This window comes from Motacilla alba, chromosome 2 (assembly GCF_015832195.1).
Source record: "Motacilla alba alba isolate MOTALB_02 chromosome 2, Motacilla_alba_V1.0_pri, whole genome shotgun sequence".
Classification (NCBI taxonomy): domain Eukaryota; kingdom Metazoa; phylum Chordata; class Aves; order Passeriformes; family Motacillidae; genus Motacilla; species Motacilla alba.
In genome coordinates, this window is record NC_052017.1 from 109245213 (window position 1) to 109257360 (window position 12148).

At 40.5% G+C, this 12148-nt stretch overlaps 1 protein-coding gene across 5 annotated transcripts in view; it reads right to left on the minus strand.

Moving 5' to 3' along the window:
- Positions 1 to 2576: 2576 nt before the first annotated feature.
- Positions 2577 to 12148, minus strand: part of NOL4 (nucleolar protein 4) — a 186348-nt gene continuing 176776 nt past the window's right edge. For all 5 annotated transcript variants that reach the window (XM_038125541.1, XM_038125548.1, XM_038125532.1 and 2 more), the window contains 2 exons: positions 10752 to 10832; positions 2577 to 4528 (listed from right to left, as the gene is read on the minus strand). In XM_038125541.1, the coding sequence (XP_037981469.1) occupies positions 4335 to 4528; positions 10752 to 10832 (275 nt within the window). In that variant the 3' untranslated portion in view covers positions 2577 to 4334. The remainder of the gene's footprint in view (positions 4529 to 10751; positions 10833 to 12148) is intronic.

Consider the following 12148-nt stretch of genomic DNA (forward strand, 5'->3'; position numbering starts at 1 on the left):
AAAAACATGTCTTCCTTATGAATGCCTCACAAGCCTTTCAAAGCCAGATTCAGAGGAGCTTCAAAAAATGTATGGGGAGTCTTTTATGGGTATTTCTTCAAAGTGCTAGGCACTTTGAAGAAATGAAATTGCTCCTCATTTTCAATGGAGTTTTACCAACAAAACCTACCCCCACCTACACTGTATTCAGCACTGACTCAGGCCATTACAGTTAGAATATCCAGTCATTTTAGTATAACTCTGTTTTCCAATTAGTTTTATAGCCACAGTCACGTACATGTTCACCAGCTTTCCCTCATGCAGGAAATTCCTTCTCGGTAGAGGATGGGCAGCTTTAGAACTGTCAAATACTTGCTTACCTCCGTATATTCTTTCTGTAGCTACTGATACTCACCATGGCTGGTATGGTGGTGTCATCCTTCAATGACAGGCAGCAAGGTGCCAATCTGGATAAAAAATATTTGACTCCAGATCTCTTTTCATGTGTTCTGACTCCACTTTCCCAGCAGGCATTGAAAGCAGTCAACCAGTCTGATTGATAAGTTGATAAGCTAGCCTGATTGTCCACTCTCATAAACCAAAGTTGAATCTAAAGATATTACCCACAGCTGTCCATGAAAACTACCCTGGAAATCAGGAAGAGTAGAATGGATGACTGACTTGTCTTCCCAGTGTGTATGTAAGCCTAAAGAGGCTCAATACACTCAGACCATGGTCAGTTTTGGTACTTAACTCTGTAGGGAAGATTATGGACATTATAACATTTTCCCACCATCCCTCCCTGCCCAACAATCCCTTGGATACTAAAGGTCTGACAGGACCACTCACAAAGAAACTCCAGGATAGTTGGGAAGATGGGAGGCTTTCTCAAGAAGGACCAGCACCTGCCAGTCTGCACTGATGAAATTCTGTGCTGAGACAACCACCAAACTTGAAGCACTAGTTTAATAAAGATGTTGGATATAAGGGCAATGCTTTTTGGGCAATGCTTTTTGGATATAAGGGCAATGCATTTTAAGCAGTCATAAGCAGTCATATTCAGTGGACACACCCATGTTGGAAGAAACTAGCCTTATCCTGACAGCAATATTTAGGCTGAGGCTTCTTTTTGCTACAGAAGACACGGATGAGAGAAAGAAATAACCCTGAGGTTGTTGCTGGGTGTCTGAGCAAAATGTTCTCCCTTGTGCTTTTACTGCCTTAGAAGGTTCAAAGCAGACACAAAGTAGGTGCCCTGAGACCTGGATTCAAGAGGAGAAATTTAGTTGCAAAGCTTGGATCTAGATTTGCACACACAAAGATGGACAGAGGTTTATGGTCTCTCCTTCACAGGATGTGTCTGGATTTTAGTACCCTCTTAGAAGAGGAAGTTAAAACTATAATTGAATCTGTGATTGTTCCAAAGAAGAAATTAATAAACCCAGTACTTAGGGGTAGAAACAGCTCTAGAATAAAAACTCCCATCTGTCTGATGGAATTTGGTATAGAAAAACCACTTGAGGACACAGTTACTGTTAAGCATCTGTATAAGACTTTAGAGGACATCAATTGCTCCTATGATTGAAGGACACCATAAATATTCCAGAGGAGGCACCCAGAAGAAGAGGATGTGTGTAGAAGACACAGTGAACTATCAAATTAGGCTGGGAATGGAGCTGGAAAAAGGGGAAACTAGTCATGGGCCTTGAAGGTTGTATGGTGACCCCAAACTTTCCTATTTCTCCCTCAAGAAAAGGAGTAATTGAGGAAAAAGAAAGAGCAGTCAGAGGACAGAAAACTGAATTAAATTTCTTACCTCCTTGTCCTCTAGCTTCTTGTCCTTACCTGGATTTAGCAAAAGAGCTTGAAAAGTGGTGAGGCTGCTCAGCTGAGAAGAACTCCTGGCTGGCATGAACAGCCTCTTGGACAAACTTCTGGTTGCTGTTTAGCTGGCAGTGTCTGAGACACACTGCCCTGCACAACAGGACCAAGGTAACTTGGAAACCTAGGCATATTTGCCCCTCTTATCTGTGGAAGATGTATGCCAGAGCTTTATTTGAGTGGGGACAACACAGTGACCTGGCAAGAGGTACCTGCTTCATCCCCTCCTGGCATGCAGGAAACAGGAGAGAGTGTAGATATTTGAAAGTGGAAGAGAGGAAAAAGGCTTGGGTCTGAATGGGCTTTTGAATTCTTGGTGAGACAAAAGCTGAGGCAACCCCACATCTAGGGCAGAGATGAACTGTAGGCTTTCAGCGGCACAGGGAGATGATGTTAGAAACAAATGCACCTCCCAAGTGATGGGCAACAACTGGTAAGGATTTGCAACAATATTCTCATATCCAAGAACAGGGGCCTCTAAAAAACACATCCAACAGCTTTTTAACAACAAATGTAGAGTGGCAAAAGGGTGTTCCCTCCAGCTAACTTTAAATTATATATGCTAGTTACTCAATCCTACTGGATTTACTAAGTAATATTGAGAAACAATGAGCTGCATGAATTGGACTGGAAGGCTGTTTTCCCTGTTTAAAGACCATTACAGTTATAGGTTTAAATGCTATTCCATTTAAATGTTATAATGTTTCACAATCATGTATTTAAACACAGAAATCTGTTTATTTACCCAAACAAAACAGAGGAAATGATTCCAGCCCTCAGGTTTTGAATTCTCATTTAAATATGTGAACATGCGTCCACAACTTAGAGATGTTTGTGTATCTATGTACCTCCAAAATACTCATATTTCATAGGCTTTTTCACATTAATATTCACCAACAGTATCACAAAAGTTCTTTTTCTTTTACATAACTGTAAGCAACAGTAATTCTAGAAACACTAGAGAAAAAAAAAGCATAGCAATGTCCACAGTTACAAGAAAAAGTGCACATTACTTGGTCACAATCACAGTCATTACTTGGAAAACTATATGTAACAAGTAGATATAAAATATCACTGATGCCTTAAACTCATTGTCAAAAACGGAATTACATAAAATTTTGTACATGAAATAAGGCAAATTTAGGAATGCACAAGAAACTTGTTATTCAATGAAAGCTAAACAACAGAACAGATAGTACAATAAGCATAAACTAAAGTACCTTTTTCTATATACTTAAAAAGAAGCCTGCCATAGTGCACAAAGAAAACACCATTAATGTGTAATCAATATTATAAAATAAGAAATAGAGGGGTTAGGAAGAGTGGGGAAGGGGAGAGAAGAGTTTTATTATAGTTGCAGCTGCATCCACTTACAGTTTTGTACAGGTTTTAGCTAGGCCTGGGAATTGTACAAATTATACCAGAAGTGTCAATGACCTTCCTTGGTAAGAATTTTGTTTAAATTAAGGAAAAAAAATAAATACACACAAGAGTGCAAATTTTCAGATTGTCACTTGCAACCTCTTAACATTCATCATCTACATCCAATCACAACTAGAGGGACTTGTATAAGACAGCAGCAGTGATCATGGAGTCAGATGAGCTCATCGTAAGAAATCAAATCATCTTTTTTTTTTTCTCAACGATATGTCTTTTTTAAAAAATGCTCAACTCTTTATTAATTGCTAATAAAGCTGCAATATATTACAGAATGGAGTTGAGAATGGCATGAATGCAGGAAATGCATACTTCCTTTGGAAGGTATTCCATAGATGACAATTTACAGTACACAGGGGAGGAAATTATCCAGCATCAAGAGTTACTCGTTGTAGAAAGAATATGAAGTTGGGGAGAAGGGCACAGCCAGGGATTCAAGAGAGGAAGGGGGGACTTAAAATAGCTCCTCAAAACATTTTCAGGACCAGTGAAAAAGTTTACCAAAGTAAAAATGAAAAATCTTGAATGAAAACAAAAATCTTTTGTTTTGTTTTTTATAAAAATTACATTTTTTTAAAATACAAGATCCTTTTAATTGCAATTGTGCCCTGTAGCAACAGGACATTTGGCAATGTTTTGCCATATACTGCAGCTTTAAGTCCAATGAGTCAGTATCACATTCCACTAATATTGCACTTGGATCTTGAACCACTTGTTTTAAAAAAACCATCACAGCATCTTCTGTTTCCTCCACTTGTTAGAATGAGTTAATTTCTAGCCACTTTTTCGATATTTATGCTGACACACTAAAACAAAAGCAATAGCCTGGACACAGTAAAGTACCTCGGAAACACCAGAGGTCGAAGTTCACTTGAAGCACCTTAACACATCACTTTATGGATCAAGAACAGAGTGGCATTATGGTAATTAACTCTCCTAAAAGACTGTGCAGTAACTGAAGTGTGTGCTCTGGGAAATCAAAATGTCATTAGTGGAAATTCTGAGATAAGACCAGGCCGGTGTGAAGGTCACATGACTCAGTTCTGCTGCAAAATAAGGTTTTCCAGTTCATCTGCAGAGCGCAATAAAAACGCGGCTGATTCTCGGTACCCTGCCACAAGCTGCCTCACTGCGTTTATTTCAGTCGGACTCAGCTGGGGTCTGGAGCTGGAACTACTGGAGGATCCAGAGCTGCTTGCTAACTGCCTCTTCATACTGAGATCTGTTGGACCTGCAGACAGCAAAGGGAAAGAAAAGAAGCTTCAGATCGGCTGCCCGAGACGTTTCACAGGTTTGTAGATACAAATGCAGAGTAGTAGGACCTGCTCTCAGCTGAGTGCAAGTAGCAGAAATAAGCAATAACTGTTCTGTTACCAGTCACCTTGACAGGAACCACAGCAATTTATATTTATGTATCACAGACCCCACTTACAGAACATGAGGGGCAAGTCCACTGCCAGCAGAAAATTACCCTCCAGGGGCATATTCCAGCAGTGTGAGCCACTTGCACCCCAAACCCTGCGCTGGGATCTGATGATGGTGATCAGGCAGAAGGTTCATCTCCTGTGCCTCCCCTCAGCTCCAGCTGCCATGGTGGACTCCATGGCAATACACACACTTGCAATTTTTATCACAGAAAATCCAACTTATGTTCTCTAGACAGCTATTTTCACATTTTATGCTTCAATCAGCATGTGGCCAGATTGAATCCCTTGCGGACGTAGATAAATGGTCATCCACATGACTTGCCTGACGCTGTCTGATCACTTACATAAATAGCTGCTCATGAATGAGATTAGGCTGGTGACAATCTGGCTGCCGCAGTGAGGAGCACACTATCATCTGTGAGGGCTGCTTACAGCTGGCAACACATTGCAAGGATCTTGTAAGGCCAGAGATTCTGATTCTCTTGACAAGAGATTCTGCAGCAATCACCATGCTGTTGTATTGGCAGCTCACAGCAATATGCTTAGCACTCTTCTTCAAAAAATATTCTCAAGACCATGAGTACTTCATATGGAAGACAGCATTCCTGAGGGCAGTCTGCAGGTTGCTGTGATTGGCAAAACATCTGCCATCATGAACTTCGCCTTTGTGTGGAATTTCCCTGGCTGTTTGATCAGTTATTAACCAGCTAAGACACGTGGTGCTTTAATGAAGTGTTTGTAATTTCCACTTAATAAATTTTTTTTCTTCCTGGAGTGTAAATTTGGACAGGTAGAATTGGACTGAGGACTTTTTTGAGCATACATAGAAGGATATAGATGGCAACTATACCTATTAAACAATATACTTTGTGCAAATCTGGGAAATACTGCTGTTTCATTTTGGCAGTGTAGCAAATCTACACTTCCAGAAGGCAGAAGATCAGACTAGCCTGACCATAATCTTAATATTCTCCTGGAAATTGGAATCAAGATATCCAAAGCAATGCATCTTGCTTTCCTACAAGAAAAAATGTCGGTCTTCAATTTGATCAGTACAATATATGTCAATGCCAAGATTTTCCAGCAAAGACAGGAATAATTTTAAGATTCAGCATATTCAACTGTAGAACACAGAACACACTAATTCATACTGGAGGTTCTCCTAAATAATCAAAAAAATGTTTAAGATTCGAAACCACAGAGTTGCAATCATAAGCACTAATGGCAAGAGATGTCTGATTTCAGAAGCTGAAGATCTTGTCATAAACCTTATTTAATTTTCTTTCTTATACATCTGTGCAGAGGTATGGGTGAGACCACAAAAAATGTGGAGATTGCCATGTCCCTGCAAAAACTGAAGTTAATGAAAATCTCCCTTTGAGTGAATAAAAGCTGGGGCTATGAAAAGAAAATACGCAAACAGAAAGGGTCCTATTAGATCTGATTTCCAACTACACAACTAGCACGGGCAGTACTTAGCCTTACAACTTGTACTATCTGGTTTTACACTGGTATAAATGAATTGACATTTAAATGCCTTCCAGTGTACAAAGGATAAATTAAGCATAATTAGCTCTGTGAAATTGTTTGCTGTGACTGCACACTGCAGGAAAATGATGACGGTGAAGAAGCTCAGAGGATATTTTAAAATAAAATCTTAACCCAGCACAGGGAAGAATAGGTATACCAATCATAATGCCAGTTGGGCTGAATGGTTGTAAGCAGCCATTAAAGACTTCTACATTTATTGAGGCAGCAGTGAAAAAGCTGCCACTGACATATTGAGGGCATTGTGTCCCATATGAACCTACTTTAACTTTTATGTTCTTTCCTTGACTTTCATTCATGTCGCTGCCAAAAACTCACACACACACACACACACACTCACACACACACACACACACACACACACACACACACATACAATATCTGGCAGAACAGAGCTTCTGCAGCAGATAATTTCATTTTATGAAATGTAACTGAAGGGCTTTTCTCATTGGTAATCCAGATTTTAAGTGACAGAATAGGATATCAGGTTATGTCACTCATAAGTAAAATACACATGGAAATGTGCTTGGTCATGCCTCTCAGGTTTTCCTTATACAAACTGATGATGCACTGCTCTGAAAGAAAAACTAGGAGAACACCAGATATCCATCATGCACAAATCAGTACAAATCCTCACAAGTCTATAGGGTCTACAGTTATTTACATAGTCTAAAGATCTGGCTGGCTCTGTATTCCTAGATGTATGGAATAATTTTCATGAAGAAAGTTTTTTAATTCTTCATAATATGTTTCTTTGCATCCTGAAGGTACTGGAAAAAGCCAGATGGCAGTCTGCATACACAAGGAGCAACCACAGCCCAAAAATCCTCTTGCTCTGGGAGATTTCTGTTGTGTCAGAGTTCTTATGTACAAAGAAAATAATATATCTCAAATTTTAATGTACCCAGCTCCTTCAAACTACTTGGGGGGCTTTTTTTTTTTTTTAATTTTCTTTACTAGGAAAATGAGATTTTACTTCGCTCCCAAACTCCTGCCTTGTACTTGACAACTCACAGTGCTGTCCTCTTTCATCCTCAAAGAAAACCCCTCTGAGGAAAAAAAAAGGAATATACACACAGAGAAAAGTTTCATAGCTATGATTTTTGGGACACTGAGAACACCCATGCCTTTTTAGGAAGGGAAGCTGCCAGAGAACAGAGAAGAAAAAAAAAAAGCCAATGCTTCATGTGGAGATCAGGATTTTAGCTCTTTTAATTATGTTATGTGACCCCTACATCCCACCTCTAAAGTTTACCTATGACAGCCCAAGCTCTAGATCTGGAAGAACACCTCACTCAGAGATTAGTCCCAGCATGGGTTATATTGGTCTCAGCTTTTAATATAGACACTCACTGGCAGTAATAGAGATTCTCAAAGGTGGGCCTGGCTGCTAAATACTAAAATATTGTAACTTCTTTGTAGCTTCATCACTCATAACTGGTCATTTAAAAACTAAGGAATAAGTGCAACCTCTAAGTGCATTCTTGTACTGTAGATTTTTCCCATGTAATTTTATGCGAATCAGCTACTGAAACACGAAAACCCAAACCTTATTCATACCTACCAAATCTCTTTAATCAGAAAAATAAATCACAGCTATTTTGAAGGCTTAAAATAGCTGGTTAAGGACACCTTATGTACATCTATCTCCAGAAGCCATCACTACAGGTTACTAAATCTGGAAAAAGCTGAATAGCTTCACCACTATGTCTTTTAATAACTATCTTTACTATTCAGTCTATTTAACATCATTTATTAAACTGCCAGTCCTCACAGGAATGAGAAAGTGTATATTTGTAAAGATAGAAATCTGAATATTTTTGCAATGAATTTTGCAGTGTCAGGTTCCTCCAAGATGTTACTGCCCATTTTAGCATATGGCTTCCTATTCTGGAGTACTTCAGGACTATTAAAAATCTTGATTGCAAACATCATTATCAGGTTCCACAATGTCTGCTGAGAAAGCAAAGATTAAGCATATATCACAGAGATGAAGACAGGAGATTTATATCCCCTTTTTTTTTTTTTCTCTTAGTGCATATTACCATAACATGAAATTGTCACCTTCCATGTTTCTATAACAGCACAACATTCTCACAAGCAGTGGATTAAACAAATTGCTGAGACAAACCATTTCTTTTATACTCTTTCAGAAGACTAAAGTACTGCTCATCTGCCTCTTTTTTAGGCCACCTGATTGACACTTTAACATGGGAATATTTTTGATTTACTATCTCTGTCCAGTTACATTGGCCTAATTTCCCCTGTGAGGTGCAATTGTTCTTGTTGGAACCACATCAGGCTGAATATGAAAACTCTAAAAACCCACTCTTCATGTGCTAGACAAACATTCATCAAATTAGCGGCTAGAAATGTCTGCCACTAAATACACTGTGGAACAAATGGCTTTTTCTGTAAATTACAAGACTTTAATGGAACTAGTTACTGCCTCATGCACTACTCATTACCAATGTGATTTATATACAATTCCAAAATATGGGTCAGATGTAGATGTGTTGATACTGATTGCTTAGACACCATCAACTGTCTCAGCAAAATCCCCTTAAGAATTGTATGTTATCACTGGGTAGTTACCAATCTTACAATTAACAACTACTGAAAGACTAATAAATGTGTCAGTGACTCTCAAAATGTTTTATTACTATGGTAGATAATAATGTAGAATAAAAAATATTCTTAAGTTTTATGTGCTTAAGAATCTACATGTTCATTTATAGTTAAGCAACCTTTTTCAGCAGTGAAAATGCAAAAAACAGTGACACTTATTTAGAGAAAAATACATTTGCCCATACTTCGAAATCTCTTGTGTGTAACTCTTCTATGGCACCTATTCTCTTCAATTTTTTCCCCATGAATGGCTTTAGAGAGGTTTGACTACATTCTTATATACTGCAATAAAACAAAATAGAAAAAAACTTATAAAAGTATGCTACCTTTTCTTTCTGAATCAGATGTATTTATTGTAATAAGAATGCTTTATTGTGATATTATGTATCTGTCAATGCTTCTTTTCCTCCTGTCTTCAAACATAGAGCAGATGTGCCTAAAAGTATTGTTTCACGTGCCAGGAGAAATCAAGAAAACAGGGACTGATGAATTGAACCTTTTAAGCTCCTTTCTACCTTCTATACCTCTCCCTCTGGAAGACACATCTTCTGCTACTTTAGACAGCAGGGAAAAATGCTGTCTTGCCTGAGGAAAGTGATATGAAAAACACAGAAATGCCTACAGCCATCATTCATTTTCAGTGATCAGGAAACACAGAGGTCTGTGATTAAATGATTATATGAGATCCTCCCTATCCACCACAGGAGATTAATTATGTGGTGTATACTGTGTTGCCTTAACAGTTGTCACCTCAGCTTAGCACAGAGGTAGGAAGGTAGGAAACTGCCCAGTACATTCCATTTCCATCCCTGCAGTGGGAACAGAGTACTACTTGCCTGTGCCACATGTCTGACAATTTGAAGAGGATGAAGAAGGAGGAAGAGGAATGTGGGAAAGATCTTTACAGAAAATTCAGCCAGCATTTTCCAGCAAGAAGTTCCCCTTTGCCAAAATACAGGTCAAACCACTTAACTTCTCCCAGCCCTACCTTTTGGGTTTTCAAATGGGATTAAACACACTGTCCCAGGTTTCTATATCTATCACTCTTGATCTGTTTCTTCATGCTCCAGGCTCTGTGTTAGAGAAAAACTGTGTTCTCTTTCCCCTCTCTCCACTTTGAGGTCATCAGTGTAGCACTGAGAACACAAGACTGTGTAAGAGTAGAGGGATAAAGAAGACCTGGAGAGAGGAACCACAGCTAAAACCTCATTTAACTACTACCTCCTGGCAAGCCAACCTGTGAAGAACCCACTCAGCACTTTAAAAACTAGCTGCATAGTGAATATTCTCATTTGTTGGGCTTTTTTTCCCCCTAATTTGCCACCAAGAATATCACAAAGTTTATCACCGCCATCAATCATACAAGTGCCAAGATTTACAGAAGGTTACAACTTGAACAAATTTTTGGATGTGGAAAGGAGGTGCCTTCCTTCCATGCTGTCTCATGAACAAGCGGACAAGAGTGCTCAGTACTCCTCTCCCTGCCGCAGATCAGCATGGTCGTGCTGATCCGTGGAGGGGTCAGCAGCACCTGCTCTGGGAGGCTCCCCCAGCTACCCCACTGTCTTCAGCAGGGCTGCATCATCTGCAGGACCAGGATGCAAAGGACCAGGAAGGCTGACTGGCACATGCAGGAAGCCTGGCTAAAGCAGGGAAGAGCTGGGAGGGCATAGCCTCTGGATGGAACAGCAGGGAGAGGTGAGCAGTGTGGGGTAAGTCCCTCAGCCGCCAGCTGGGCCATGAGGCCATTATGGTCTGCAGCCCTGCCCATGGCAGAGGAGGCGGAAAGAGATGCCTGCCAGGGCCAGGATATGCCATGGTGTGAACATAATGGGATTCAACCAAACTCACCTGAGCTGGAAGGGGACTGGACGTTCGTGGTGCCTGGGATGCAGTGCTGAGTTGTGGCTGTAGTGGAGGTAGGCTGCAGATCTGTGGAGAGAAACGAAGACATAACACTTTGTCTTACTGTGACATGAGGCCATTTTCTCCATGACCAGCCCAACTCCGAGTCTGAAATACCCACTTCTTACGCACAAAAGGAACTGATTGACATTTCTGGCTAGAAAACCAGACAATGATGCAGAAGAAACAGTCCCAAATCACCTCCAGCAACCCAGCTATGGCACCAGAAACACATTCCACAACTCTTAGAGAAAATGGACTTCAGGAAATGAAGCAACTGCAAGGACCATGACTGCAAGGAGCCCAACATGACTTCAGAGAGTGCTGACCGTCATCAGGAGAGAGCAGACAGCAACCCACTGGCCTGAAATACATGGGGAGAGAAGGCAATCCAACTGCCGCAGGAGACGCTCAGGCTACATGCAGGAACTTCAGCAGCTCCTGGTGGTATCAAGAGATTTTGCTCCAACATTATCTCCTGTCCTTACCCTCCTGCCCTCAAGCTGAACTTTTTTTTCACAGCTCAGTCCAGGAATGATAGAAGGGGGACAGCAGAAGCCTTTGTGGTTGGCTAAGAGCTGGCAGGCAAATTTGCTTACATTCACTGAGCTATTGCACCTTGGAGATTCTCCATTCACAGGAACTGCATGAACCTGAAAAAAGGGGAGCTGTGGGAATCCACCCTTCTCAAAGAGTAGCTCTCCTTTACCATCCAAACAAATCAAATACAACATGACCAAAGACTTCTCCCCAGCCCACGTACAGGCTGACAGAGACCCTGTCAACCCACAGATTGCTTGGCAAATGTTTCCAGCCAAGTTGAATCGGCCTAAAATGTTTAAAAGGAGGGGCAAAGGACACCTTGGTGCTGTGAGACCAAGCCTTTTCCTTCTGTGCTTTTTTTGCCAGCCCATAATAAAGGAAGGGTCATTGCACAAGCTGCTACATTCTGTTTGCTCATATTGAGCAGTTTCATGAAGGCTTGCCCCATGCAGTTGTATGAGGAGCTAATTATGGCTCTGTAATTAGCCATGTGGAAGGACTGACCTCCCCATGAGGAGGGAAGCACTGCAACAGCAGGCAGAGAGAGGTCCCTGAGCCGGAGCCACCAAACAGTTGGGTGAACAGATAGCTAAGTCTGTAAGGTCAGAGTAGGGGTGAACTTTATATGGAGGAAATAGCCAAATTAAATGAGTCACAGAATACAAAATACATACATCAGCTGGACTACTAGACAGAGAGTTAATTGGACATTAATTATTATATTACTGTGGGGGAAGGTCCAGAAATAGGTAATCAAGCAGTGAGTTTTAGATAGAAATTGCAGCTATTGCAACTTCTTT